The 13,309-nt window shown below is 38.4% G+C and overlaps 1 protein-coding gene across 2 annotated transcripts; it reads left to right on the top strand.

The window, feature by feature from the left end:
- The first annotated feature begins 834 nt into the window (after positions 1-834).
- Positions 835-7,460, top strand: eif2ak2 (eukaryotic translation initiation factor 2-alpha kinase 2). Of its 2 annotated transcripts, none has more exons than XM_088385322.1 (20): positions 835-1,126; positions 1,230-1,337; positions 1,552-1,666; positions 1,767-1,909; positions 1,971-2,085; positions 2,228-2,289; positions 2,377-2,520; positions 2,614-2,737; positions 2,927-2,979; positions 3,053-3,116; positions 3,259-3,305; positions 3,415-3,442; positions 3,526-3,584; positions 3,668-3,787; positions 3,879-3,971; positions 4,063-4,267; positions 4,846-4,974; positions 5,093-5,194; positions 5,715-5,777; positions 6,158-7,460. In XM_088385322.1, exons 2-20 carry the CDS (start codon positions 1,231-1,233, stop codon positions 6,281-6,283), a joined length of 1,899 nt encoding a protein of 632 aa, XP_088241448.1. In that variant the 5' UTR covers positions 835-1,126; position 1,230; the 3' UTR covers positions 6,284-7,460. The 2 variants fall into 2 exon arrangements, with proteins under 2 accessions (XP_088241448.1, XP_088241447.1); XM_088385321.1 differs by having other exon boundaries at positions 836-1,126; positions 1,211-1,337.
- The last annotated feature ends 5,849 nt before the right edge of the window (positions 7,461-13,309 follow it).

A 13,309-nucleotide genomic window follows, 5' to 3' on the forward strand; every position in this document is an offset into this window, starting at 1 on the left:
TAAAGGTGAGGTTGAAAAAAAATTAAATATGTATCTTGGACTGAATAAAATTTGCAATATATACAAGGATTTGTCGGAAAATATCTATGTTTGAAAATACAGGTTTTCAAAAGAGAGAAAAAGGTAGAAAAATCTGTAAAAACTTAAATATTGGATGCAATCTGTGTGATGATTACATTATTAACACAAGAATTCAGCAGGTACGGGTTTATTTAAATCATTAAATAAGGATTTTGACATCTTTTCCTGGGGAGACCCTGGTTCAGGACCATGCCCCATTGGACCTTTGTTGCAAAAGACACCAATACTTAAATAGCCCCATCTCTAGTGGGTGGCACTAACAGTGTTTACTCATATGGGTCATGTACAAAGAGTATCTTCATCTTTTAACAAGTGCAAATGACACGTAGATTTGATGCACAATTTGTCTTCGCGGGCCACACAAAATTATGTGGCGGGTCGTATTTTGTCCCGGGCCTGTGCCTCTGTGCCCTACAACATGTCTGGACTTGTTTAGTTGCAGAACGGGGGTACGTGGGGGGGGAGATCGGAAGTGGCATTTTGGATGATCATATAAGGTCATAAGGGCGTAGGCGGATGTGAGGTCATTTGTAGTGTGGACAAATGGTTTTAAGCTACAAAAAAATAATAACATTTAAAATAACTCCTGTTCTTTTTACCGTTGTAGTAAATCATTCTGAACTTTGCTTTTTTATTTACTTTCTTTTTTGCCTGATGGTTAAGAGCGTATTTGGCTTTTGTGGGTGGAGTTAGTTACCCGCGTGGTTCAAAAAGTGTGTTCTGAATCTCGTGAGACTCACTGCGGTATATAGCTTCCCATTGCAACACCTCCTTGGTGATGTGCATAGCGAGTATATGAAAAACTAACCTTATTATTATCCACATCGCGAATAGAGGCTACAGATTTATCCGGGTCATTAATTTTATTGAAAGATTTTACCGTCTGTGTAAGGGGATTCCGTAATTTTGGATTGTACGTGAAGGCAGCAAGCAAGGGCAGGAAGTTTTCTTTTTGCGAAAGTGAAATCGAAACGAAACAAACGAAATCACCAGTTTTGGAATACTGAAGTGGGGTTGACACCGCAACGGCATCTCAATAGGAACGGTGATAAACTGCTTTTATATACGCAAATTTGCATATTATCCCATAATGTGATTAATTATGGTGTGACGTTCCATTTGATCTTAGATCCAGTTTTCTGATTTATGATGGACACCGAAAATTACGTAGCGAAATTGAACGAGTACTGTCAGAAAACAAATTCGAAACTGATCTACGAGGATGTCAGAAGCGATGGTCCGGATCACATTAAGACGTGAGTTAGGAATAATTACAGTCGAGTTAATAGCAAATGTTTGTTTTATAACTTTTATTATTATTATTATTATTATTATTATTATTATTATTATTATTATTATTATTATTATTAAAATTATTATTATTACTGAAAAATGATCTAGTAGGTGGTGGGTACTGGGATTCTGGTTTTCAGTGGGTTTTGTTTTAAATGTTTGTTGTTTTAATCCTAGATTTTCCATTAGAGTTGTTGTCGATGACGAGGCATATCCAGAAGGAGTGGGAAACAATAAAAAGGAGGCCAAAAAGAATGCTGCTAAACATGCTTTACAGATCTTAATGAAGAAGGTGAATCCTGATTGCGAATTTGCACACACAATTTTGTGTATTCATTGTATGGATTTTGAATAGGAATTAATTTAATGGAAGGTGTGTTTTGTTTTAACAGACGCATACATCAGAAGGTTCTATTGGGCCAGTTAATCAAAAAGAAAGAAATTATGTGTCCTGGCTCTATGATTATGGTCAGAAAATCAAAATGGGTGTCAGATTTAAGGAGTCCGCAAGTCCTGGATCATACAAGTCCTTTCAGTAAGCCTCAATAATGCTGTCAAGTTATGAATAAAGAGTTGATACCATGTTTTGTTTTCAGATGTCAGTTTTTTGTTGGGGAGATTGAGTATCCACTTGGCAGTGGGATAACAAAGAAGGAAGCTAAGGAAGAAGCTGCAAAGCATGCATATCATGCCATATATGAGGAGTCAGCGGTAAGAAAGCTCATTGTAAAACGTCTGTGCATGTGCCTGTTGCTCCAGACTGTCTGCCAAGGAAATTGCAGAATCACACAAAACCACCAGATGTTAAGTAGGCTCTACCATCAATCATTCAAATTACTGTATTTCTTTTTAGACTGAAGGTGAAAACCCCTCTGGTTCTTGTAATCAACAAAAGGAGGAAATGTCAGCAATCAGGTGAGCACCGTCCATGGCACATTTGTGTTTGAAATCACTGGACTTAGCTTTTCCCATTTGATCAATTTCTATGCCTTTGGCTACCAGCAACAAGACACCGAGTTCAAAGACTGAAGATGATGTCGTTGTCGAGAAAAATTATATTGGAATTATAAACGAGTACTGTCAGAAAAGACAGCGCACTCATAATTTCATCGAAGTGGAGAGAATTGGCCCAGCTCATAACCAGAAGTAAGAGCAAGCCTTCATCTAGGCACATAAAATACGCAAGCGAGCATCCCAATTTCTTCACTAAGTTAAAATGTTGCCTCTCTGTTGGCACAGATTTTCCTGCAAATTAGTTATCGATGGCAAGGACTACCCTGTGGGTAGAGGAAAGGCTATCAAGGAAGCCAAGCAAAATGCTGCTCAGTTGGCCCTTTCTGTCCTTGAAAAAGACGACAATGAGGTATCGGGGTTTTTTTGGCTTCTGCTGTTTTTTAAGATTGCGGCCATAGTGGAATAATGGGTTTTCTGGGATACTCAGCAGAAAAAAGAAGTCTTGTAAGGCTCATTTGACTGAAGGCATTGTGCTTTTTAACCCATATGTATCATCAGCAAGCACTTAACCTAACTTCAGTAACTTTGTGCCCAATAGGTCTTGCAGTCTCCTCCATGTGCCAGTAGTACAAAAAGCAGCCCAAACTTGTGGTAAGTCATTGACCGAGTATCACAAGTTTATATGTATGAGTCGCAATAATTTTTTGTATTTTCATTTTGAAAGTAAATCCCTTGCAACAACTTCAAGCATTTCAGTAGAGTTTGCTGAGTCTTCTCCCAAAGATCAGGTGAGTTGTTACCAATACAATAAACGATATGCATACCGCATCAGGGAAAATCTGTGATCCTTACAAGAATGTTTCTAACCGTTTTCTTTAAAAACACAATCTAATCTGTCTTATTTGAAGAACTGTTTTGTATGTTGTTTAGATAACTCCACCCAAGAATCAAAGTCCAGGCTGCAAAGCCAGAAGAAAGTAAGTTACCATCTAAGTTCAACTATGAATGAAAGTATAGAAAGTATACGTATATAGCCTGCACCAGACACCTTTATTTAAACTGATTTTTCTTTTTTTGACTCCTTAGAATTGCAGCCAATTTTAATAGACAACAGGTAACAAAAATTTAGATGTAATTGAAATCAAATGTCTAATACATTTTCTTTCATCTTCATTCCACAATTGTATTCTTCAATAGATAGATTTTAAAGGCTGTGAGGATAATCGCGAACGAAATTCACCGTCAACCACTTCGAGGTGTGTCAGTTTCACATGGATGAATGCTACTCTTTTGACAAGGTTACATATAAGTACACTCAAGTTCCTGTTCGATTCAACAGGTTTAAAGAAGATTTTGAGTGTGTACAAGCCATAGGCAAGGGAAGCTTTGGATTCGTTTTCAAGGCAAAGCACAAGCTGGACGGAAAGCACTATGCTGTGAAGAAGGTTAGCAGTGACGAGTAAGTGATGTTTTTTTTTTTGCTAAAAACCCTCAATGGACACTTTCTCCTAATGTTATCTTATGAACAAATCTGTCGTCTCTGTGCTCAGAAAATCTAAACGAGAGATAGACGCTTTATCAAAGCTTCAACATAGCAATATTGTAAGATACTACACGTGTTGGATGGAAGATTCCTATGACCAGTGAGTCTTATTAAAATATTGTACATTTTTGCTCTGCAGAACATATGAACACACACAAGCGTTGAATTACTTTATGTTTTGTCTTTTGCAGACCTATCCCAAATTCCTCTCAAAGGTTCCTCTATATTCAGATGGAGCTGTGTGAAACCAAAACCCTCCGAGGTCGTATTGATGATATGAACACAGAGAATAAGGAAACTCTGCAAAGAAGGGATCTCAGTTTTGAAATTATACAGCAAATAGTCGCAGGAGTCGAATACTTTCATGACAAAAAGTTAATCCACAGAGATTTGAAGGTGAGTTTATTTGCTACAGTTATAGAATGATTGTAAGAAGTAACCTTTAGCCCGCAAAGACAAATTAATACTAAAATTACAAATTGTAAACATAATGATATAGCTGGCAATTTTTATTATCATTCATCTTTTTAAAATATTTGAACAGTTTTTACTAGTCTCTGATTTCAAAACTAGTCATTCATCTATTTGTTGTGTAGCATATGTTGTATATAATATAAGGCGTTGACAGTCATAATGGCCCTCCGAAGGAAACTAAGATTGCGATGCGGCCCGCGCCAATAATGAGTTTGACGCCCCTGGACTACAATTATTTTATCAACTTAATTTATTATAATTTTAGCCCATTACACCTTATCCACCCACCCATTTTCAACACGGCTTGTCCTATTCAGCCTTGTGACGTGCTGGAGCCTATCCTAGCTGACTTCAGGCAAAAGCACAAACCTGGAATGGTTGCCACTCAACCACAGAGAACATATAGAGACGAACAACCATTCACACTCGCGTTCAAGTTCACTCATGGATTTTGGGTGCCAAGTTACCGACATTGTGTGTTTGTCTTTCTAAATGCTTAGCCTGCCAACATCCTGTTTGGACTGGATGAAACAGTGAAGATTGGGGATTTTGGCCTTGTTACTGTTGATAGTGACAGTGAGGAGAAAAGCTTGAAAACAGGAACCCTGAGTTATATGGCGCCTGAGCAGGTAAAATCTGCATACATTGTAGAACAGCCAGTATTTTTGATGAAAGACATAATCATAATTTTCAGGGTGTTTAACATGGGCAAATTGTACTTTATTCTGCATTCTTTATTTATTACAGAAAGACAAAGCTACTTACGGCAGAAAAGTGGACATATATGCTCTGGGTTTGATTTATTTTGAGCTCCTCTGGTACATGAGTACCTGTACTGAAAGAGAAAAGGTGAGTTGAGCTGCTATTGATCCTAAACTGTAACCTTTTAAGGCAACTGTAAATAAAGGCGACAGCTTCAGACAATGTGCAATTAAATAGGGTGAAAGAAAAAGTTAGGAGCTTGTTAACAATCACATCAACATAGATAGCAGTGAACATTTCCATAGCAGCAGTTTTATCTGCAATGTAAAATATAAATCAGGCTTTTGGTTGTCACAGATATATAATTTGTCCAATTTGGTCCAGCACATCTCTTTTTCTTGCGTGCTTGTTAACCAGTATCCTTGACATAGTATATCCGTTAAATTTACTTTTTTTTTTAGAAAAGATACAGTATATTTGCAGTTGTGTTAATCATCAGCCTCTGCCTTGGTCACATTATGTGGAAATACAGTACAATAAATCGCACAGGCACATGATCTAACAGATTTAGCATTGATCGTGTGTGTCTTCATAGATGTATGATTTTCACTCAAACTTTTCAGATATGTTCTTACTCTGTTTTGTCATTCATTCCCCTGTAAACCAGCTTTGGGATGATGTCAGAAACCAGAACCTTCCTTCAGAGTTTTCATCTAATTTCCCCTTAGAGGTACAGCACTTCAACACTTAAACAATATGTGATGCATATTTGGGGTTGTATTAGAATAGAATACAATATTAATTAATATTATTATAATATTAGTAATAGAATGTTAACACTAATATTACAATATAATAGTTTATTGTCATACAACAACAGACAAACTGGAGGTACAACAAAATTGCTGGGGGCTTTTCATGGTGCTGTTTTCTGGTATAAATAAAAATAAATAGAAATAGTATCAATAGTGTAAATTGAGTAGACAGTTCATACAGTGAGAGGTTTCCTGAGAGTGCTTAGAAAAAACAACAACGTTCCTTTGTTTGTTTATTTATTTGTCTATTTATCTATGTACTTATCTTTTTTTTTTTTTTCATTTATTTTTGCAGCAACAAATTATCAAGTCAATGCTTTGCTTGAGGCCAGAAGACCGGCCTGAAGCCAGTCAACTCCAGACCAACCTTAAGGAGTGTGCTACTGCACTTAAATTTGCTAAAGAGAGAAAGACTCTCTAATTCCTCCATTGCTTCTAGAACAGGGGTTTTCAGCTAGTTTTGTTCTAGGGACCACCATTATAACCAAGAAGCAACTTGGGGACCACTGCCTTGGCAGAATATTATTTTGTTTTGCACCGAAGGAGGATAGACCTATACAGGCTATTTATTTGAATCTGAATGACTATTTGGGAAATCTCAGCTACATTTGACATCATTTGGATGGGTAAATGATTCATAAAATTAGCTGGAAAATAAATCAAGTTGAAATAATAACATAAATACCACGGTGACATGAAAATGCTCTTGGAATTAATGTTTGTAATTTTAAAGGTGACCATCCATCTGAATATTTTTTTCCCATTGTTTTATGCATAACATTGTGTCAAAACTAGTTTGTTACATAAGGTAAGACATTTAATATCGAGTTGATATTTAACTGCAGTTGTTGACGCAAGTTCTGCTTCAATGATATAATTTCGTGTGTTTGGGGAAAAGAGGCACACATTGAAATTGCAATAGTTTTCACAGTCACTTCTGGTGAAGTCACGGTTATGTTTTATTGGTTGATTGGTTACATATTGCCATGATGGAAGTTGAAAATTGTTTCCAGCATTTTTAGAGGTTTTACTCCTAAATTAACAGCTATTTGAGTACTTTACTAACTAAAATCCCAGTTCCACAAACACACTCAAACATGATACTGCCACCGTAAATGTTACTTTGATTTTTGTATGGTGTCTTAATTGGTACATGGAGCTATGAAGTGTGAATATTTTATATACATATAGGTCACATTAAAATGATTATTGTTCATCTGTAATGTCATATACATTTAAATTCCAACTGTTGGAAATACAGTAATCCCTCATTTATTAAAATCCGCGATGGAGAGAAGATATATTACAATATCCACACAAGACTTTTATGAACCTTATGGTACTCTTAAACACTTTATTGTACTTTTAAATGCTTTTTTTGTATTTCTAAATACTATTGTAAACGTTTTAAATTCTGCAGTAATTTAGATTGTGTGTCTGGTAGTGAAACCTTGGTTGTAATCTGGACGGGACAAGATAAGTGAAATTACTTTACCCCGTTTCCCTTTTTGACAAGTCATGTCAAACAAATGAATCTGTAATAAGGGTGTTCTTTGGGTACTTGCTGAAATAAACAAATCAAATCAAATACTAAAAAACTGACTTTGAGAAACATTCTTATTTATTGAAATAAATAAGAAAATAAATAAGAGTAAATATATTGTTACAATACTTTACAATACAAGACTTTTATGAACCTTTCATGAAGTGTAAACGTGTCACGGTTCCTCTCTGCTCTTGCATGCTGGCCGGTTGACGCGACCCCCGCGGACTAGCGTGAGGGCATCCGCATAAGACTTTTATAATTTTATTTTGAAACACTTTGTTGTACTTTAAACCCTTTTTAAACATTTTAAATTGTAAACGTGTCACAGCTCCGCTTCTTGCCGAGCTGACTGGCTGACGCACCCCTGCAGCCCAGTGCGAGGGCATCCGCACAAGACTTTTATAATTTTCTTTTTAAACACTTGATTGTAGTTTTAATCACTTTATTGGATCTTTAAACACTTTTTAAACAGCTTTAATAAGCTCGCTATGCTCATCTGCTTCGATGACATGCTACGCGAGCTCGCTGACCGGCTCGTCAGATTAAGCGTGGTTAGAACTGCTCTTACAGTTCTAAACCAATCAACGGCAAGGATACACATCAACATGTTCCCATTGGTCTCGTCTCCTGTACCGGCCAAGAGTGTGCTGTAAAGTCCTATGGGCAGACAAAGCCCCGCGCTCCAAGTGACGCCGCAAAAAGCCGCGATGCACCGACTATATGAACAATACTTGTTTTCATAAAAACCCGCGATGCACCGAGGCTGCAATAGGTGAAGCGCGAAGTAGCAAGGCATTACTGTACATCATGAGGTCGTAGTTTGAGCAACAATTTGAAAATAGATGGGGATTCTGTTCTATTAAAAAACACAAATGAGTTGCTAACGTGTGTATTAAATGACTGTTGCAATGTGTGATTTAATTCTTTTTTTATTTATTCTATTATCATGAGAAAGCTGTAAACGTTTTCTTGCCATTTCAGCCAAGCCATCCCCATTTTTATTTCAAAAAAACAAAACTCATGAACACTCTAGAAACTGGGCCCGCTCTTGCCACTGCCCAAATGCAACCAAACGGGGGAGCTGTGGCTCTGTCTTTGGTGCACACTTGAGCTTTCTTAACTTGTGGGCGTCAGGGGCTCATTCACATTCTGAGAACCAAAACCCAGGGATCTGTGACATATAATCATCTTTACGGCACATGTTGGATCATTTGCATCCAGCAGGGTAATGAGTTTCAAATGCAAGCTCCTACAAAGTCACCTGGTTAAGGAATGTCTCTGATGCGGCCACAGATCAATAAACTGAAGAGTAGATTAGTATGCAAATGAACCAAACAGTGTTTTTAAGTGAGCAGTACTATTCTGTAAATACTTTTAATGAGTCTGTATGTAGGCAGTGATTTATGATTCGTTTGGACTTCATATTATGTCACCTGTTAAATTTTGCTGGTGAAAATGAATCCTCATAAACTGAATTACAAATACATAGTACAAAAAAGTTTATATTCTATTCGCAATGGTGTACCTAAAAATATTTAACTGCCCATGTTTATTTTGTTACAAGTTATTTGACTGTTTACATGCATCATCTCTCAAACATTAGCACAAAAGTCTAAATTTCAGCAGTATCTTAGGTAAGAAACCTGCTGTTCCTTCAATCTTGCAGGACTGTTGCGCACGTGCAAGCAAGGTTATTGGATGTATTGAGGTCACTTCCTCTGAGAGCAGCATGAGCAGTGAGGCAGTGATCTAGATCTAGTCTGGACCATGTTGCCGGAAGGTAAAATGGACTCACTCAGCAACACACAAATCAAGAGGGTCATGGAAAAGTGGTGTGTGCAGCTTTAAAAGCATGCAAGCAATAGATTGTTTGCTCTGTTACTCTTCATCCACCAGCACACATCAAAATCACAGAGACAACTGTGGATGCACATGACTTGTCCGACTGTGCATGCATCTATTCCACAAGTTCTGCTTTTTGGAGCACTTGACCTCTGGTGAACTCAGTGACTAACTGGAGCATGACCACATGTCATGCCTCGCTGTGGGCTGCAATTTCTTTTTACAGCGGACGCTCAACCGCCACAAAAGCACATACTTATACTGTCTTTGCGTATCATGCATCTCGATGTTTCAAGACATGTTGCATTTTTGTTCTGCCTGCTCCAATCTACAATGTATTATTCCATGCCTATATAAAGATAAAAAATAATCACAATATAGTGAGTAATTATTAATGATTGATTATAATTTACAATGGTACGGAAATGCACTGCTTAACCCTAAATCTATTTTGCCAATTGTAGGTAGATGGGTACATACATGGAATAGTCTATCATAAATGTAATAATGAAATAGATAATCATTCTCTGGTGACTGCAATTACATACTATTTCTCTCAAGACTGAAATTTTGGTGTACTCTTGGCCTTCATTAGAATAAGAACCAAATCTTATTATTAAACTTCCATGTTCTTGAATCAGATTACTAAATTGTAATCTATATACTTGAAGTACTTTTACTGATGTTGTAATGACCTCAAAAGCGTGAAAGAATGTGTCTGCGTGCAGTCTTCACGGTAGAATTGTCTTCTTTGAGACGGCTGAGGGATCTGTCAGTGCGAACTTGACTTACAAGGCCTGTAATTTACTACAAATGATATTGCATTCTCTCTGCTGACAGCCTGCCAGTGCTGTCAAGTGGCAAACCCAGCAAAGTCGTTATTCAACTTCCTGCCCCTTCACATTGCCTCAAACACCCACTCTCTTTGTGCAGTCGCTGTATGGAAGGTCAAGGGTACAACACCAGACTCATCTGGTAAATCTTTAATAAGTAAGCCAGTCTGCTCCATCTGGAGTTCAGGAGTTCATATGGGAGCAGCAGGGGAGATGACAGTGTGTCAGAAGCATCTAAAAGCTCTTTTTTGCAAAACAAACTAACTAACTAACTAACTAACTAACTAACTAACTAACTAACTAACTAACTAACTAACTAACTAACTAACTCACACACACACACACACGCCAATCCCAACTAACCCAAGTACTCTTAACAAGGGTGCACATACGAATCATGGATGCTGTCACACTCATTAGATATGTTATTGAATTAAAGATGAAATACAGTGACAGCAATGTACATTTATTTTGTGGATTCATGTTTTCCTCCTTTTGTCAGTAGAAATGACACAGCCACCTACGGGAGGGAGCATCAGGGAATGAGATGAAAGCGGTGGCAAAACCAGGCTGTGAACAAAGCCAGGGACAGATAGAAAAGCTTGGACACCATGCTATGACAGACATCCTTTGGGCCTGTTTTATTCAGCTGCCAAGAACTCTTTGGGGTTTGTTTTATCTGCGCTGCCTTTCCAGCCACGTGCACGCCCACCCCTTCTGGATACTGCTCCAAATCGTTCGCGTTCAACTTGGCTCCACTCGGCCTCCCAGAGCCACTAAAAACAAGCACGCTCGCTGATATCAAGCTGTGTGTCGTGTCTCGGGGCCGTTAAACCTTTCTGGGCATGTGGGATTTATCCTCAACTTTTGGCCAACCCGGTCAAATGTGATTTGAAACTTTAAGGTCCGTTTGTTATGGAAGCATAAACGTTCACGTTCAGTCATTGAAAAAACAATAACTGAGTAGGGATTGGAGGCAGGAGAGGGTTTTGTTGTCTGATCTTTGGATACCATCGTATTGTTCTAATTATAATTCTTACTACATAATCTTATGATATAAATCTTATTTTCAATTCACATTTTGATTATATTCAAGTTTAGTATCGAATATCATAAGTGTATACTAAGAACAGTTGATGCAGCTCCTCCTGCATTAAAAATAATTTTATTGTTGTGTACCTAATGGCATAAAAAATAGTAAGTCTATATGCTCTTGCATCAAATCATTTCATTCAAACTGCCCACTTCATTATGACCACAACCCCTTTTGAACTCCTGCAATACTGCAGAAAACCATTCAGAAACTGCAGGTTGGTTGTGTTTGTCCGTGGGCAAAGTGGGTGGCACCAATTTAAATCAGTATCACTCCACACACATCAGTATTGCGAATACTACATACGTAGTCCTTAAACAGCAGGGCACAGTACTGCACACTTTCTACGACCTCTCGGGGGCACTGTTGTATCATGTTGCCCAACAACATAAGCCTCTTGGATGACAAGGGCAAGGGCGCCTACTATCCTTTTGTATTGGTGTCCTCACTGTCAAACAGTGGCAACATGTCCAATCTACCTGGACAACAACCATAGTACTTTACCTCATGTAGCAAATTTAATCAGAATTCTATTATTAAGTGCAAACACGTATGACCGTAAAAGGAAACGTGATGGCTGCCCGGTTATACTGTAGTATATCATTTGAAGACTCCATTAACTGATTATATGCGTTATTGTGAATGGTAGCTGCGTTTGTCATTCTTAAAGTGAGATATGAATTAGTAGTAGCAACAACAGGTCTGACCTCTACCAAGGGAAAATAGTTCTCTGATGTGGCATGACTGCAGCGCGCATAATCAACCATATATGTCATATTGTTATTATAAAAGCGGAACAGGAAGCTTTTAAAGCATGCATAATGTGCTGTATAATTCATGTGACCTTGTCCCTTACAAATTTATTGCGTCGCTCCCCTTAAACTCTTTGATTGGCCTGCTCCTAACATCTCACCCTACTCTTTCCAATACCTCTTTACACTCATTCACTCATCTGGTATTTGAATATTGACGCCATCTTTCACGAGGATATTGGCCTCCTTTCCCCCCTTGTCCTTCATTACAAATGATCTCTCAGCACTAATGAGTACATGTCTAAAAATACCCTCCTTATCCACAGAGCCGGATGTGTCATGGTGCATATTGGGCTTTTACAAATGTTAATGGGTATGCAGCATCAGAGTGGAGGAGAAGATGGTGGCGTGCATACTCTGACTTAATTTAAACAGAATATTAATATTCAACATGCATCCTCACTCACCCACAGAATTCCACTGCCATAGTTTCAGTTTAGACGCGCCCACCTCCAACCCCTTCAGGCTATCTTTTTAACATACTTCTGGTGTCCCGTGTTGCCATAGCAACACCACATAACCTTCCCAGGGAGGTCGAGGTATGTCAGTGTTGTTGCTCAAAAGATTTCATTCCCCTTGAAAGGCTCGGCTCTCTGTGGTCTCTTTTAGTTGCAAGCCTTCTGCGTTTTGAAAAATTTCCAGGCATCAGTGCGGGTGAAAGAAAAGACGGACGGAGACATCACCGCCCTTGTCTAATTAACTGACAGGATCCCCTCATTTCCAGCACCAAGCTCCAAGGACCCATTTCATGAAGAAATGTATGGGCATGTCTTTTTTTTTTTGCTGATGCCCAGCCATACCACAAAGGGCAAATTAATTTTATCTTTATGTTCCAGCACTTGACACTGCGGCCAAAAGACAGTTTGTAGACTAGCTGTTAATTTTTCAGCTCTTGTAAAGTTGTTGCAATGAAGACAACCAAAATATATGTTGACTAATTCGTCCAGATTTTTCTGTTGTTGTTATGTAGATAAATTAATGGTTTCATGCCCGGACTTAAGGCCATTGTCTGGCTAGCACTAACCTTGTTTGCGATTCAGTTTCAGATCTATTGGGGGTTGGATCTATTGGATTTATCTGAAGGATTGGGCATTTCGTGCAGAGACAAGGCCTGTAAGGCAAAGCTGCATGTGGACACACTGAGTCACACTCAAGTGATGAGTTCAAAGGCTTTCCACAGGCCGGGAGCCATGACACCACTTACGAAACGGGAGATTGCACAGTGACACATGATGACTGTTGGTCCACGTGGTGGACAACAGCCGATTTCATCAGACCAGTGAGTTCATCATGAGCAAATCTGGAGTGGCAACGCAGCAAA

Source organism: Syngnathus floridae, chromosome 9 (assembly GCF_059516105.1).
Source record: "Syngnathus floridae isolate MCC-2025c chromosome 9, RoL_Sflo_1.0, whole genome shotgun sequence".
NCBI lineage: Eukaryota > Metazoa > Chordata > Actinopteri > Syngnathiformes > Syngnathidae > Syngnathus > Syngnathus floridae.

Coding starts and splice junctions, on each gene's coding strand:
- eif2ak2 (XM_088385321.1), top strand. CDS start 1,228: ATGATGGACACCGAAAATTACGTAGCGAAATTGAACGAGTACTGTCAG. Junction 3,788..3,878: donor AAGAAGGTTAGCAGTGACGA/GTAAGTGATGTT, acceptor CTCTGTGCTCAG/AAAATCTAAACGAGAGATAG. Junction 5,195..5,714: donor CCTGTACTGAAAGAGAAAAG/GTGAGTTGAGCT, acceptor CCTGTAAACCAG/CTTTGGGATGATGTCAGAAA.